General features: G+C 38.6%; 1 protein-coding gene across 1 annotated transcript; it reads left to right on the top strand.

The window, feature by feature from the left end:
* The first annotated feature begins 1,335 nt into the window (after positions 1-1,335).
* On the top strand, positions 1,336-7,970 carry LOC5501657 (N-acetyl-beta-glucosaminyl-glycoprotein 4-beta-N-acetylgalactosaminyltransferase 1). The gene is made up of 5 exons (XM_048720247.1): positions 1,336-2,859; positions 3,237-3,590; positions 3,893-4,055; positions 4,924-5,047; positions 7,620-7,970. Exons 1-5 carry the CDS (start codon positions 1,925-1,927, stop codon positions 7,805-7,807), a joined length of 1,764 nt encoding a protein of 587 aa, XP_048576204.1. The 5' UTR covers positions 1,336-1,924; the 3' UTR covers positions 7,808-7,970.
* The last annotated feature ends 9,499 nt before the right edge of the window (positions 7,971-17,469 follow it).

The following is a 17,469-nucleotide window of genomic DNA, read 5'->3' as shown; positions in this document are numbered from 1 at the left end:
GTTTGTGTGGTTGTGTTCGCTTTTTGTTGTAAACTGTGAACTTGTCGACTTTCTGCTAGCAAGAGACTCGTCGACACAAGTGAATTATTTTTATAGCTGAAAACATACATAAATCCAAGGCCCTTTCTTCTCAGGATCTCCATAGATATAGACGTGAAAGAATGTTATTAAAATGGTAGTGTAGAGCCTCTAAGTAGTCCTCTTTTTGCTGCTGCGACGGACGGGATTCACGAACACTCGGGTAGATTTTACTATCGGCTCGTACTTCAGACAAAACGGTTCCTCAAAGATTTCAGCCCATTTGAATCCGCATATTTTCTCATTAAATACTATTTTCAATCTGCCTTTTTTGCTGTGAAGATACGAACTTTGATGGCGGTAAAAAAAATAAAAATACTTAAAAACGTAAGACCGAGGGGGCCTGGGAGTTGTACGATTGACTGGATGGACGAATTGTGACACCACAGGATACCCGCGCGATGACCATAAAACCAAGTCGCAGAGCTATACCATATTTCTATACCTATGGAGCTCCGCGCGCGGCCTGCGGCCGCGCTGGCTCCGCTATAAATCATTAGTTTAGTTTAGTTTATTGACTTTGCCCACGGAGAAAAAAAATACACATACATAATACGTTATACATAAGAAACAGAACATAAATACATACAATAACGAAAGGGCAGGGTATCCGCCACAGCTAGGCCAATTACGGCGGCCACAGGGCTAGACAAGACACCTTTCAAGCTACCTAAATTGCGGTAGACAAAGCTTCGTCTTCCTGAAGCCCAGGAAACCATAGTATAAATCAACACAAGGTGTTGAAGAAGTATGTTGAACGCTTTTGTGAAACATAGTAGTTGCGCTGACGTTTCGAGAGTTAGCCCTTCGTCGGAGCAGACCATCTAGTTTTGTTTTACAGCTTCCCTGTTTATTCTAGTTATACTAGGTAATTATAGGCCTACATCTGTCTTACCAGTTGAGCAAACTTTTTCGAAAAGGCTAATATTAACAATCAGTGTTACACATATTTAAACGTCAACAAACTACTCAGTAACAGTCAATAAGGTTTTAGCACTCTATCCATCCTTTCTCGAAGTGATTAATAGCTGGTCTGTCATTATCGACAAAAGCTTCTCTATGGTGTTATATTTATTGATCTTAAAAAGGCGTTTGACATGATTGACCATGACATTATTCTCATTAAGTAGAGTCTTTGTAGTTGATCAGCGTCCACTAAAGTGGTTTAGCTCATTTAAGAGACAGAAGACAAAAATGCCAATGGTCAAATGTCCGAAGAGCAGTTTCTGACCTGCTGAGTCACACAAGGGTCAAGTAGTTGTAGTTGATCAGCGTCCACTAAAGTGGTTTAGCTCATTTAAGAGACAGAAGACAAAAATGCCAATGGTCAAATGTCCGAAGAGCAGTTTCTGACCTGCTGAGTCACACAAGGGTCAATAATTGGCCTATCCTTTTCATTATCTTTATCCATGACCTTCCGAATTGTCTAATAAACTTCCCATCCTAGTACCGGTGTCAGTGTTTTCATACTGCATAATATCTGGTAGAAACTCATGCTTAAGCTGAGGTAGTCAGAATTAAGTTGCCATAGATAATTATTTGCGTGAATTCGTATGTCCTTAGAAATTTTTTACTGAGGCGGGTTGGAAGTGTTGGGTGACCTGTGATTAACCAATTTAGAATTCAAGCTTCAACTGCAGTGGCATCGCATTCTGGCATTTTTTAAGCATCTTGTCCATTATTTCCCCTATATTACGGCCATATTCCTTTTAAACTCCTTCGCTTTTCTCTTCCAGAAGATTCATACCTTGGAGAACTGCCGCTACTCTACCCAGTAAAAAACTTTATTTGATTTTTCTTTGGTTTCTTTTCGCAATATCGACTTCATGGTTCTATATTCAATCTAATGTCAAGCCTGAAGCAACAAGTTCAACAAGATCATTTTCAACTAGCTCATATCAACTACATAGTTGATGTTCCATTTGTTGGAGCGATCGAAGTTCACCACTGGCGTGAAGTGTGTGTAAAGTCCATCAGCAGCCTGGTACAATTCCCTCAATATCCGCTGTATCCAAATCTCCAACAAACAGTCACCTTATCAGAAACATTCTCTTTAAGATTTAAGGGGAAAAACTCTGGGCATAGAGTGTCCGGACACATAATTCCCTTGTCCAATGGATTTTACAGATTTGGCGTCGAATCAATAGCACCATGGCAGTTATGGATCGGTACGAGCGAAAACCCCAAATCCTCACGAAAAGTTTCAGAAAAGACAACTACCACTAGAGAATTACAAATAACCGACGAGATGCTTCTGGCTGGTGGGAAAAAATACTATTATGAGATTCTTCACGTCATGGGCGACGTTATTCAAAATGATACCCTTTCCCTGAAATGTTATGTTATCGGATTAAAATATATTAAGCCGATATTGATTCTACCACCAATGATCAGAGATCCAGCCGTGGTGAAGGAATTTCTAAACTCTTCCCCAACGTCAGACCTTACACCAACAGAAGAGCTTCTCGGAAATCCAAACAACACAAAGTCTGCTTTAAACTATACGGTAGATCTGGAACATTTAGATAGTATTGCTCTGGAAACTGTGTTTAGCAATTGCTCGTATTACCCGAGTTATCAACAAAAAAGAGATTATAAAAAGTATGAAGGGGCTACAAGAGGGACATACTTTACGAAAACCTACCCCAAGGACGGTAGCTGGATAAGTGATTGTCCAGCCTGGCGAGGTAGTTACTGTTTGGGTAATGATGTGATAGACCAACGAGTAGTTGATGAAATCATTGAAATGTTCATGAAGTCGCTGGAGAAGGCATATCCCAGGTATGGATAACCAGTGAGCACCCTTCCAGTGAGCCTTGGCATTATCAGCCAAACTGAAAGAGGGAGGGGTCTTAATTCCGACCCTGAAGTAAAACAAAACTAAATTCCAACCTCCTAAAGATGGCAAAAAACGCACACGTATCGCAATCAGAAATGACACCATGTTTCCTCTGAATTACGATTTTAGTTTACGTATATACCAATTCCAAAATACGTTGTTAGCTCACTTGCAAGGCAGAAAATGCAAGAAAATATACGTTTACTTTATTTTTAGAATTAGACCCAAGCTTGAACCAGACTAATTTGCATACTAGGACTCAACACCCAAAATCAACCCACAAATGCATTTTTTTTTTGTTAATTATCTTTTTTCACAGCAAGTATTCATTGGAGAAAATTATTGGCATTGAAGAAAAAGAGGACAAGCAACGTGGAAGTCGCTACCTTTTAGAACTAGTTCTAATAGATAACCCGACGAAATCAAAACTCCGAGTACTCAATTACTTTTTCAAGTTTAAGAACAAAAGCACACTGTGCATACCTGCTCGCTTGGCTCTCAGAATGGACACCGTTATCAACATCGTCCTTACGGTCAGCGCGCAGAAAGTGTGGATTCTACATTTTATTCGTGATCTTGCGCAAGTGATTAGAGACTCGAATGATCAAAATGTAAACGTTATAATAGCATATTATGGAAATGATCCTGCAAGCTTGGAATATGAACTGAAGAAGTAAGTAGATGGAAAAGGGGGCGTTGGGTGGGGGTAGGAAACCGCAATATTTATCTCCTGATTTAAATGTTGGTTCCCCCCTTTGAGATGGTTCCCTGCCCCCTTTTTAAGATCCTAGGATTCATTGTATGACACGTGAATGCAATATTATGTTCAGAAATAGAGGATTCAGAAAATTTATAAGAAGTAGACCACAGAGTTCTCAAAGCCCTCTTTTCTGCTCCTAAGGACCAAGTGTAATTTAAAAGGGACTGGTTCTTTTCCCTTGGGCTTTTTCCAATTGTTTTATATTTCTTTCCTAGAAAAGATATAAAGAACTTTACGGTTATCCCTCTGACCGGCCGCTTCCAGAAAACGTATGCCATACAGAAAGCAGTGAGTTCCGTCCGGGATAAGGATTCCATTGTTTTTCTACTGGATCTCCATCTGCGCATGCCAAGTAACATTCTAGAGAGCGTAAGAAAGGTGAGTCAAGGCAAATTTACACTGAATAATTTGTTTGAGGCATTTGCTGCACGATTTTCCAAAATAACATGTTAACAGTCTGCACATTCTTAGCGATTTCACGGCGACAGCTTGCAAATCTCACGTACGTGTAACTCGGGCGTGTTCGCCTGTGCGAATGATATAAACCTTTTGCTTTTCATCACCGAGAAATACGCATTCATTTTAGCCAAAATTACAAACATTTACGCCGATGTACTGTCATTTAAGAGAAAGTAAAATCATTCGAACTAAAAGGAAATAAATTAACGAACTTGACATAATTGAGTGCACACAATTGCATTTTCTTCACATTCATTTACACTATTCGACAACCAGGAATAAAAAATCTATTTTCATTTGCGCGTTGATACATAACAATAACACAAACAAAATATCAATAATACAAGACCTCGCAATCAATACAGTAAACGAAATATTCATTAACATTTTTATTACAGCAAGTGCAAACAATAGTATTTTGTGAAAGTCATTTGCATGCTTCTTACAAACGTTAGCGCCTACGTACAAACAATAAGCCCTTTATGACAAACAATATCCTAAAATAATTATTTAATTACTTATCGTTTATTTTTCTCATTTATGCAGATTTGTACAAATCCTATTATGATTGCTATATAAGCTCACTTGAATTGTTTGGTAGAGCTCTACTGTCAATAGAATTATAGCCCCGCCTGGAACTTGAACGAAACATATATGGCTGTTTAAAACTAATTTTCTACGGTTTTAGAGCTCAGGATGTATACAAAATAGTTATGACCCTCAAATATAATTTATTGTCTGGCTTTTTGCTGTTCCCATAATATATTTGTGTGTTGAACTCCGACAGCACACGATCCAGGGAGTCTTGGCTTACTCCCCTATCGTCTTCCGGCTGTCAGAATGCGCGGGACCTGGTACGAGGGAACATCCAAGTAAAGGATTTTTTCAAAAAGATGGCTTTGGAATATTTAGTAAGTCCGGTTGATGATGCTCAATGTTTTTTGTTGTTGTCGTTGTTGTTAGAGTTACCGCCATTTTCAATTTTCTGCGAATTCTTGTCAATAAATTCCAACAGCTAAAATGCCTCTTGTATTTCGTCATTCAAAATCTTTGAAGCGTTTTCATAGACCAGCACAGAAATGGTTTCTAATCACGTCATCTCTCCCCAAGGCGCTGACCAATCAAAACGCATCAAATGTCATTCCGCTTGACGAGAGTTTGCAGAATATTGACAACTACATAGTAATATGAAGAGCACGAAGGTTTGAACAAAATCAACAGGGTCTGGATGGGGGAGGGGTCTGCATGTCGGTAGTGAGTTAAAATTTACATAATTTGCCGGTAGTCGGTAAGAATAATCGGTCTTTATCAGTAGTCGGTGAATCTAAGCTAGTATTCGCTCTTGTACCAGATTTCATGGATTAGTGATTAATAACTTATTGATAATAAATTCATTATGGGTTAATAATTGAGTTAAAAGTTGATGCAACATGAAATACATAGTGCAGATTCTAAAATGGCCGAATTTAAGTAGATTGACGGTGGGAGTTAAAAGTAAAAAGGTTTCAGTTTCAGTTTATTTGCTCGGTAAAGCTAGGTTGCTAAATACCAAGATTATAAATATACATATATATGTATCAATTCAGTATGAATACGATATTAAATAAATGACATGATGTGAACTGGAAAAAAAAAACATAGGTCTAGGGAATTGGCGAACCGGCTATGCCATGCTGACGAGTCCTAATAAGGACGAAACAGCTCCTCCATGGTTGCCGAACTGCACGGGTAATAGACTGTGCTAGCGTCCCGTCTTGGCCCGACTGGTTTAAAGTCCACGTTTGTCGCTAGTCGATTAACCCCATCCTGACCTTAAATCAACACTGGCTCTTTATCGACGCACATTAATTAAAGTGGTCCCTCTGCGGCAACGGAGGTGGGTCATGTAAACGTGTAACAAACAAAATAAAATGATTTTGAGTTTTTTTTTAACTCCTTGCGTAGACAACTGTAATAATTTGGGAGCTATGTTCACTTGCTCCACCACCCCAGCCATACATGGACGGAAAAAAATTCGGCCAAAAAAACACTTCCGAATATTTTTCCGTCCAAATATTTCCGTAGTCCGAACATTCACCGTCCAAGCATTTTCGATTTCTGTTTTTAAAATAAAAAATTCTCTAAATGTACAAAAAAAGGCAGTACATTATAAACTTTTTTCGCGCGCATGTGCGTACTTGTTGCGGTCCCGTAATACCACATCGCACACATACTGCTTTCAAAATTATCCACTTTATGTATTGTTTAATTTAGTGCTTTGTGCACATTTGCTTTACGAATTACCTGTAAGATATCAATTGCGTAAAATATATGTATCTAAGTACAGCAGTAAACTTATTTTCTACAACACTTGCGCGTAATATAGCTTTCTGATTGGTTGTTAGCCATGTTAAGGGTGTTGGGACATTTCTGTGAGGGCCGTTGCTAGGCAAACTTCAAGACGTTATAAATCCGCAAGACATTGGTAAAATGGAATGAATTTAGGCATGGCATCATTGTTAATGAATCTCTAAATATTTAATCTTAGCTGTTAAATTATCTGCAATGATAAATGTAGCTTTATAACATTATTTGGGAGGGTGCCTACAAAATTACGTATGCGTTTTCGATTCTTCCAAATAAAAACATTTTTGAACAATTTTAATTTTTATTTTTTCACTGTTATTTGAATAATTTCTTTAATATTTAAAATTTCGGGAAATGGATACGTAATTTTATAGAGGGCAACAAGGTGAATATTCGCTGCCTAAAAAAATTGCAAAGATTATAGAGTTGGAAACGCAAACCGAAAGTAGAATTATCTACGCATGCGCAATTAAATATTAAGATAAAGCCTGGTTACTAATGCGAATGTTGTGAATTTTGATACCAAAATATCGACTTTTCTCCCGCATTTTAAATTTTGTTAAATACTGTTCGTTGTTTTTGTAGAAAACAATTTTTTTTCGTGGTAAGTACTCCTATACACCACAGGGAGCTCACCTCTACGGTATGAATAAAGTTAGAGATGTGTTTTAGCTTTGCGTTGTTGATTACTTTTAGTGCGTGTGTGCGTTTGAATCTCTTGTCTACTTTTTCGGGGCCCGGTGCTTTCTGGCGCTCCTTCATTGGTTAGCGGTCTAGCGGCCGTCTCGACTGCGAAATGGCTTCCGTGTCACGACATACCAAGTATACACCACGATATTCGTCAGCTCATCGTTGAAATTTCCTGCGGAATCACTCAGCGCTACATGCTCGTGACTCCATTACATTTTGATCACATCATGACGAATATCGTGGTGTATAAGAAGAGTACATACCACGGAAAACTATGGGAAATTTGTTAAATTAATTCTAATGTTGTCTTAAAGGTAAATTCACTGAAAGAAAAGTCCGAAATTTGCTTTAAATCGTCCGAAGTTTTTCTTCCCAAATTTTAACGACCGGAATTTGTTGTTGTTAAAGTCATTTCTAATAATTATTTATCCTTGTTGTTTTCCTTAGGTATCTACAAGTCAGACTGGGATGCGTTCGGTGGAATGAATGTGAAGGATTTCAAACACTCATGGGGTGGGGAGGACTGGGATATGGCGGACCGTGTGTTAAACAGCGGCATTGAGATCGAGAGACTCATGTTGCCTGGATTTTATCACTTCTACCACACCCACTCAGGCATGTGGGACCAACCGTAGGAAGTGTTCATTAAATACCCTTGGGGGGGGGGATTTATCTGTATTTTATTTTATAAGTCAATTTTAGTTAGAATGTAAGAGAGAGAGTTAGGCCTAGATACATTAGGCCGGGATTTTGTGTTTATTTTTAGAATCTGACATTCCGAGGAAATGCCACCTTTTTGCAAGCCGATTGTCACGAAATTTTGACACGATTGTACAAAAAGTACAACAAACATATTTATGCATGTATGATATCAAATTTATTAATCACGTGACTGTGTGACGTTGAATTTGTACGTGATTTACTTTAATAAAAACATATAGCAGGCAACTCGACAGTACAGCAGGTAACTCGTTATGCACTGGAAATATCGTATTCGTCGTTGTTAAATGTTCACTTTTTGGTACTTATACGTGATTTACTTTAATAAAAACATATAGCAGGCAACTCGACAGTACAGCAGGTAACTCGTTATGCACTGGGAATATTGTATTCTTCATTGTTAAATGTTCACTTTTTGGTATTGGTGCGTGATTTACTTTAATAAAAACATATAGCAGGCAACTCGGCAGTACAGCAGGTAACTCGTTATGCGCTGGGAATATCGTATTCGTCGTCATTCAAGCTTCACTTTTTTGGAATTTGTACGTGATTTACTTTAATAAAAACATATAGCAGGCAACTCGGCAGTACAGCAGGTAACTCGTTATGCACTGGGAATATCGTATTCGTCGTTGTTAAATGTTCACTTTTTGGTACTTATACGTAATTTACTTTAATAAAAACATATAGCAGGCAACTCGACAGTACAGCAGAACTCGTTATGCACTGGGAATATTGTATTCTTCATTATTAAATGTTCACTTTTTGGTATTTGTGCGTGATTTACTTTAATAAAAACATATAGCAGGCAACTCGACAGTACAGCAGGTAACACGTTATGCGCTGGGAATATCGTATTCGTCGTCATTCAAGCTTCACTTTTTTGGAATTTGTACGTGATTTACTTTAATGAAAACATATAACAGGCAACTCGACAGTACAGCAGGTAACTCGTTATGCGATGGGAATATCGTATTCGTAGTTGTTAAATGTTCACTTTTTGGTATTTTTACGTGATTTACTTTAATAAAAACATATAGCAGGCAACTCGATAGTACAGCAGGTAACTCGTTATGCACTGGGAATGTCGTATTCGTCGTTGTTAAATATTCACTTTTTTGGAATTTGTACGTGATTTACTTTAATAAAAACATATAGCAGGCAACTCGATAGTACAGCAGGTAACTCGTTATGCACTGGGAATATCGTATTCGTCGTTGTTAAATGTTCACTTTTTGCTATTTATACGTGATTTACTTTAATAAAAACATATAGCAGGCAACTCGACAGTACAGCAGGTAACTCGTTATGCACTTGGAATATCTTATTCGTCGTTATTGAAGCTTCACTTTTTCGTATTTGTACATGATTTACTTTAATAAAAACATATAGCAGGCAACTCGACAGTACCCTACAGTTTTTTTGCCGATGAAGTTTAACTGAGGCAAACGGGCTATGCCATGCTGACGAGTCCTAATAAGGACGAAACAGCTGTCCATGGTTGCCGAACTGCACGGGTAATAGACTGTGCTAGCGTCCCGTCTTGGCCCGACTGGTGCCAATGTGTGTATGCTAGTGTGCTTTTAAAGTCCACGTTTGTCGCTAGTCGATTAACCCCATCCTGACCTTAAATCAACACTGGCTCTTTATCGACGCACATTAATTAAAGTGGTCCCTCTGCGGCAACGGAGGTGGGTCATGTAAACGTGTAACAAACAAAATAAAATGATTTTGAGTTTTTTTTTAACTCCTTGCGTAGACAACTGTAATAATTTGGGAGCTATGTTCACTTGCTCCACCACCCCAGCCATACATGGACGGAAAAAAATTCGGCCAAAAAAACACTTCCGAATATTTTTCCGTCCAAATATTTCCGTAGTCCGAACATTCACCGTCCAAGCATTTTCGATTTCTGTTTTTAAAATAAAAAATTCTCTAAATGTACAAAAAAAGGCAGTACAGTATAAACTTTTTTCGCGCGCATGTGCGTACTTGTTGCGGTCCCGTAATACCATATCGCACACATACTGCTTTCAAAATTATCCACTTTATGTATTGTTTAATTTAGTGCTTTGTGCACATTTGCTTTACGAATTACCTGTAAGATATCAATTGCGTAAAATATATGTATCTAAGTACAGCAGTAAACTTATTTTCTACAACACTTGCGCGTAATATAGCTTTCTGATTGGTTGTTAGCCATGTTAAGGGTGTTGGGACATTTCTGTGAGGGCCGTTGCTAGGCAAACTTCAAGACGTTATAAATCCGCAAGACATTGGTAAAATGGAATGAATTTAGGCATGGCATCATTGTTAATGAATCTCTAAATATTTAATCTTAGCTGTTAAATTATCTGCAATGATAAATGTAGCTTTATAACATTATTTGGGAGGGTGCCTACAAAATTACGTATGCGTTTTCGATTCTTCCAAATAAAAACATTTTTGAACAATTTTAATTTTTATTTTTTCACTGTTATTTGAATAATTTCTTTAATATTTAAAATTTCGGGAAATGGATACGTAATTTTATAGAGGGCAACAAGGTGAATATTCGCTGCCTAAAAAAATTGCAAAGATTATAGAGTTGGAAACGCAAACCGAAAGTAGAATTATCTACGCATGCGCAATTAAATATTAAGATAAAGCCTGGATACTAATGCGAATGTTGTGAATTTTGATACCAAAATATCGACTTTTCTCCCGCAATTTAAATTTTGTTAAATACTGTTCGTTGTTTTTGTAGAAAACAAATTTTTTCGTGGTAAGTACTCCTATACACCACAGGGAGCTCACCTCTACGGTATGAATAAAGTTAGAGATGTGTTTTAGCTTTGCGTTGTTGATTATTTTTAGTGCGTGTGTGCGTTTGAATCTCTTGTCTACTTTTTCGGGGCCCGGTGCTTTCTGGCGCTCCTTCATTGGTTAGCGGTCTAGCGGCCGTCTCGACTGCGAAATGGCTTCCGTGTCACGACATACCAAGTATACACCACGATATTCGTCAGCTCATCGTTGAAATTTCCTGCGGAATCACTCAGCGCTACATGCTCGTGACTCCATTACATTTTGATCACATCATGACGAATATCGTGGTGTATAAGAAGAGTACATACCACGGAAAACTATGGGAAATTTGTTAAATTAATCCTAATGTTGTCTTAAAGGTAAATTCACTGAAAGAAAAGTCCGAAATTTGCTTTAAATCGTCCGAAGTTTTTCTTCCCAAATTTTAACGACCGGAATTTGTTGTTGTTAAAGTCATTTCTAATAATTATTTATCCTTGTTGTTTTACTTAGGTATCTACAAGTCAGACTGGGATGCGTTCGGTGGAATGAATGTGAAGGATTTCAAACACTCATGGGGTGGGGAGGACTGGGATATGGCGGACCGTGTGTTAAACAGCGGCATTGAGATCGAGAGACTCATGTTGCCTGGATTTTATCACTTCTACCACACCCACTCAGGCATGTGGGACCAACCGTAGGAAGTGTTCATTAAATACCCTTGGGGGGGGGATTTATCTGTATTTTATTTTATAAGTCAATTTTAGTTAGAATGTAAGAGAGAGAGTTAGGCCTAGATACATTAGGCCGGGATTTTGTGTTTATTTTTAGAATCTGACATTCCGAGGAAATGCCACCTTTTTGCAAGCAAATTGATAACCAGTGCCATTCTCATAAGTAACAAATCCCCGTTTGCAGTTAGTGCTATAAATGATAAATTTTGTCAAAACTTAACAAAACTCGTCGCTTAAACATAATTCTATGGCAAACGCTCGCTTGCGCCTCATTGAAATTTTACTTCCTAAAATTTTGAAAACGACAAATTTGTGCCAATTGTGGTTGAGTGACTAAAGTTCGAGATTCCTAAATCTGTTTCTCTCAGTAGATTTTTTATTACAAGCTTTTTTCCTTCCGGGAAATAAAAACGTGTCGGTCAGTATAGAACTTTCTATTTAGGAGAATAGCTTCGTCCACACATAAACACCAAGAAGGAAGATATTTTTTGATGTTTGATTTCCGGGAAACATTTTTGACAGGATAATCACGTTTTACTTGTTTTACTTACGTTTTACTTACTGGGATAATACCAGGAGGAATATTTTACCAAGTGTAACTGTCCTAATAGGCTATCAGCTACGATGATATTTTGCCTTTATGGCCGTGGCCAGGGAGGACTTGCCCATTTCTTGATACTAATAAGGCAGCAAGAGGGAATATCAACTATATAATGTCCTACTTCATGTATGATACATCGTATTGTACCGAAGAAATTACTTTGTACCTATAAATAAAATACAGACATATAGAGCCTATGAAATCTTTACAGTCTTTAAAACTCTTAACAGTCCTTACAACCCTATACAGTCGGAGCTAAGTATTTTAAAAAGAATTTTTTTTTAAATCTGCCGGTGGGAATTTTTGTCAGCCTTAATAGGGTTTCAGAGTATTTGGAGTTGAGTGGGCTCCCTGTGCACAGAGACTTTAACTTGAATCTAATAACTACATTAACAGGGTGCTCACCTCTACGGTTTGAATAAAGTTAGAGTTGTTTATTAGATTTGCGTTGTTGTTGATTTAGTGCGCGTGTGTGTGTGTTTGTATCTCTTGTCTACTTTTTCGGCTCACAGTCCTTTCTGGAGCTCTCTTATTGGTTAGCGATCTAACGGCCGTCTCGACTCGAAATGGCTTCCATGTCACGACATACCTAGCACGAAGGGCCCTGTGTGCATCCGAACTGATTCGGGGCAAACGTTGCTCCTTCCATGTACCCATTTCCAAAGCAATAGGTTCGACTGCATTGGGTTTAAGTTCGGTCCGACGTATGCTGCAAGCCTTAGACAGAGATGGACAAGTCAGCTCCAACGTATCCTTAATATGCTAACTTTTTACCGGATTTTCGCTGATTTGACTATTGACAACTATTTGCTCTGATCAATAAAAAATTGAAATATAGATAAGCTGTTCTTAATGTCGCAAAACATTTTATTGTACCTTCGAGAAAGTCGCTCCAATTACTACCTCGTTATTGTTGTTAATTCTTTACTGTTGCCAAACGGATTATTGCAGTATAAAATTGATCCGTATTATAGTAAATAATTCTTCGTGAGTGATGCTAAGGTGCTTTTCCTTTGCGTTAATTACTAATCGCCTTCATCGACGGCAGGAGAATTTGTGCAACTACAGCCTTTACACCGACAACTGGCCACAAGCCGGTGAGCATTCAGCCCCACTCTTTTACACCGACAACTGACCACAAGCCAGTGAGCATTCAGCCCCACTCTTTTACACTGACAACTGACCACAAGCCGGTGAGCATTCAGCCCCAATCTTTTACACCGACAACTGACCACAAGCCGGTGAGCATTCAGCCCCACTCTTTTACACCGACAACTGACCACAAGCCGGTGAGCATTCAGCCCCACTCTTTTACACCGACAACTGACCACAAGCCGGTGAGCATTCAGCCCCACTCTTTTACACCGACAACTGACCACAAGCCGGTGAGCATTCAGCCCCACTCTTTTACACTGACAACTGACCACAAGCCGGTGAGCATTCAGCCCCACTCTTTTACACTGACAAGGAAGAAAAGGATGTTCTCACAGACAGGGGAACCAAGATGTGTCTTAATCTTATTGATGTTCCACACACGGCGTTTCAAGGAGTTGGTCTTCAGTTCAGGGATGAATAAAAGATCACTTTCCCTGGTATCTACATGGAAGAGAAGAACCACAAGAAGACCGGTGTCATCGCCCACGGTTGTTTTGCTTTTAGCGGATTCAACAACTGTCTGTGCGATGAGAAGATCGACATCGGCCTTGCCTGGCGAGTCTTGATTTGCTCTTGGCGAAGATCTTCACTAAGCACGCCTATAAACCGTTGCTTGTTCAGCGTGTTGGCAAGAAACAAGTCTTTGCTCGAAATATTGGGGGGGGGGGCACAGTACTGAAACACAAGAAAATATTGGAAGGGGGGCACAGCAACGCCCCTACATTTATCTATCCATCCGTCCGTCCGTCCGTCTATTTATTTATTTATTTATTTGTTTGCTTGCTTGCTTGTTTACTTTATTTATTCGTTCGTTCGTTCGTTTATTTATTTATTTATCACGATTCTATATTCAATTTTAAGTTTAATCCAGCGTCGCTTGATCCTTTCAGGGGGAGAGACGGGGTGGCGATGACGTAGCGACGTAACAACGTAACAATATCACTCATTCCGCCAGCCATTCCTTCTCTCGGACCCTTCTTCTATTTTTTCCATTTGTTCACGGCGTAAATTTTCAGCAGCAAGTGCTGCAGCTGTAACAGTGCGACGGTCCCGCCATGTTTTTTTTTGTTGGTCCCAGTCGAGTAAAAAGCGCAAAAGTCGGACGCGATTTTCTTGAGACGTGAGCGAAAAGTCGTGAGTCCTGACAAAAACGCGCATATTCTAGAATAGCGCGTGCTATGGACGTGCAGAAGGCCCGTGTACTTGTGGAAATTGTGTGGCATTGCCAACAATGGCCGAACGCTTGTGTTGCAAACAATTAGTTGTTTTGAATGGCAAATTAGTAAATTCAGGTGAGATGAGCGTTATGTTTTACCAACACGTTCATTTCAGTTATTCCTTAATTCATGTATTCGCTCCTTTTCTGGATTCAAGAGGTGAAATGTATTACAAAGCATCCTAAATTCGCGACCATTGTACTGGACAAAGATGTTTTTAGAAACTTCGATCGTGGGAATTCATCATGCTAGGTGCACTCCTGTTACATACCCATTAGAGAATAGGTAAGCTATTATTTGACTGCATATATAGATGTTAACGTATTACAACGTTTGAAGCAACAAAGGTTTGTACGGGTTTCTGTACGAATTGTAGCACAACCGTAATCGAGCGATCCTTAACTGCGATTACTGTCACTTTCTATTACTTAATTGATGTCTCTTTTTCCTTCTGATTGCCTTTATAGTTCCCCCTCTTTTCCTTGCTTAGCCCCCATACTTTGTTTTGCAACCCTCTGCTCTGCAACTGTCATGTAAAAGACTTGGTGTTTATTCAATTTCTTGTTATCCAGCTCCATTAGCGTAAACACTCGCATTAAAGTAAACACATTGAGATAAATAATGAGGCAAAAGAAAATTGAATTCAAAATTTTATCTGTTTTTGATTCAAGTCTTGATGTTCAAATTTCATTTTATTTATTTTTTCTTGAGATCTGTTCTTCAAATTAAGACAATTTTAGGGAAGTATCTGTGTTAATAATTTTAATCCATTTCAGTTACAAAATAAAATATCTTAACCCATTGACTCCTGGCTATTTTTTAGCTGAATTTACAAAAAACAGACTGAAAACAGATACCTCCCCCCCTATTCTGAGTTTTATACAGCCCGTCAAAGTCAAACACCGCTGCACCTAGTCAGCGGTATCCTAGCTTTCCAACAGTGCTTTGCAGTCCCATTTCTAATCCTTTGTCGCTTCGCTGAGGCAAGCACAAGTTGATGGTTTCTTGTATTTTTCATCAAAAATACAGCTATGAGCATATTAGGAGAGTGTCTCAGGACATCATGAAGTCTTTTGGGGCATAATTGAGTGCTTTGCTTATGGATATTTGCAAGCAAAGATGGATTCATGATGATTTTTTCTTGTATGGCTTTTCCTGGATGAGAAAATAATTTTATAATGAATCACCACAGCTCTCCTAAATGCTGTCTTTTCTGAAACCAAATTGATTCCTATTCTGGGTCTGTATGACCTGGAATTGATTTGTTTGGCTTCGGGGTAAAAAGACTTATAAAAACCCATCTGACTTTGGGGAGAGGAGTGTTGACTGGGCCTCCCCTCGTGAAATTTTCCCTGGATCTCCCAGAATGATTTTCAATCCGTAAAGGCATCTTTGTGGTTTTACAAGCCTTCAAGCAGTGGACATTGTGTTTTGAGGCCATGGAAATGAACCTGGAGGATCAGAATAAAGGTATTTATTTGTGTCTTGAGCTGTGTTTGCTGATCTCTCTCCCTTGTGTTGTATTTTGAGCGTTTTATTGAGAGGGGTGATTCTGCTTTTCTTTCCTTGTTCGATTTGAAATTTGTCAAAGAACCTGTGCTATTATTTGGCTTAAGAGTAGTTGCCAACACCTTGGTTGGATGCATATCTTCAAGACCATTTATCTATTAGACTGATGCCTGAGTATCTTTGTGATCGGCAGATGATCGCTTTTTATAGCAGACGCTCGTAATTCAAGGCAGTTTTCTTCGGCTACCAGGGGTTTAGAATGCGGAAGGCTTCTTCTGGATCTCGGTCAGGTAATCAAATTTAAAAACAGGCCCGTCTTTCTTCCAATAACCGCTATCCATATTGATGTTTGGAGGCCAGACACCAAGTATACACGTCTATTTGCCAATGGTTCTGAATGTAATGAGCCGACTTGTTGGGGACAAGTGACGTCATAAGTGCTCTCCAAATCAAGCTACAATCCTCAACAAAAGTAAGTGGGACACTTCCCATACGAACATCCGCCAACCCTCTCCCCCAGATTAATATTGGTTAGAGGCGATTTTTCAGCTCAAAACACAAGCAGTAGCAAGGTGATCATTTGCCCTCCAACATTGAGGAAGGGGGAGGGAAAGTGTCCCATTAGTTTTGTAAAAGATTGTAGCACAAGCAATGGCCGCCGATTTTCGAACGTTTTATACGGACTTTATTGTCACTTTTTACAACTTTGCTGTTGGAGTTTTGAGCTAATATTTTCACCAAGAGTATATCAAACGATGCTCTTTCTAATGAATGTAGCGAGGGTGAAGGCGTAATATTGATGTGAATTTGCGTCATACGGCCCCTTTAAGTAAGTTATAACTTACACTCTCCATAAGAAAGGTATATAACCAGTATTGATTTAATACCATAATATGAGAACCGAACTGCCATAGTATGTGTTCGTACTTCTATCATTTTCAAAGTTGCGTTGCATAATTGATTAAAGAAAAGTACATTGGTTTGTAAAAAAAACTCGTATTAGTGTTGGAAGTGTTAGCTAAAGTGTCAATTAATAACATTTTTTTCAAGTACTTAGTATTTTTTTTTTATGAATAGATGGATCACAGCTATCAATGCTAGTTCGAAACTAAATAGCTATTCCGTACAAGTAGTGGCGCTGCACAAAACTTTAAGCGTGAATTTCATCCATATAAGCAATATGAAACAAGGTTTGTAGGTTTTTCGTGGAACGACTCACAATATTTTTTATAAAATAAAAGGTTGCGCTGCGCGTGCCACGAAAAACAAAGTCATGAATTAAAAAAATACAAAACGAAAAAATTATGATAAAAAAAGTTTATTTTTTGAACGCCGGGTAAAAATAATGTCCGAGAATTGAACTTTTAGTAAAGTAGGTTACATTTTGAAACAAAATTGATTGATAATGTTATGCAGTAATACATAAAGCGTTGTCTAAAAGTAAATTGTAAAAGTAGCAGAACTTTCGCCAAAAGGTTACGGAAAGGAAGAGGAGCATAAAATCATATTTGACTATTTCTCACCTGTTGTTTTTTGGACGAGGCTGTTGAACATGGCTCCTGGTTTAGCCTTTCCAT

The sequence above is a fragment of the Nematostella vectensis genome, chromosome 1 (assembly GCF_932526225.1).
Source record: "Nematostella vectensis chromosome 1, jaNemVect1.1, whole genome shotgun sequence".
In the NCBI taxonomy this organism is placed as follows: domain Eukaryota; kingdom Metazoa; phylum Cnidaria; class Anthozoa; order Actiniaria; family Edwardsiidae; genus Nematostella; species Nematostella vectensis.
Note: the sequence above shows the minus strand (reverse complement) of the source record. Positions and strands in the feature narration are given on the sequence as shown.

What these genes read in the sequence shown, in the direction of transcription:
- LOC5501657 (XM_048720247.1), top strand. Translation starts at nt 1,925, where the DNA reads ATGTCAAGCCTGAAGCAACAAGTTCAACAAGATCATTTTCAACTAGCT. An exon ending in TTGGAATATGAACTGAAGAA is followed by an intron (nt 3,591 to 3,892) that starts GTAAGTAGATGG and finishes TTTCTTTCCTAG; the next exon opens with AAAAGATATAAAGAACTTTA. An exon ending in AGATGGCTTTGGAATATTTA is followed by an intron (nt 5,048 to 7,619) that starts GTAAGTCCGGTT and finishes TGTTTTCCTTAG; the next exon opens with GTATCTACAAGTCAGACTGG.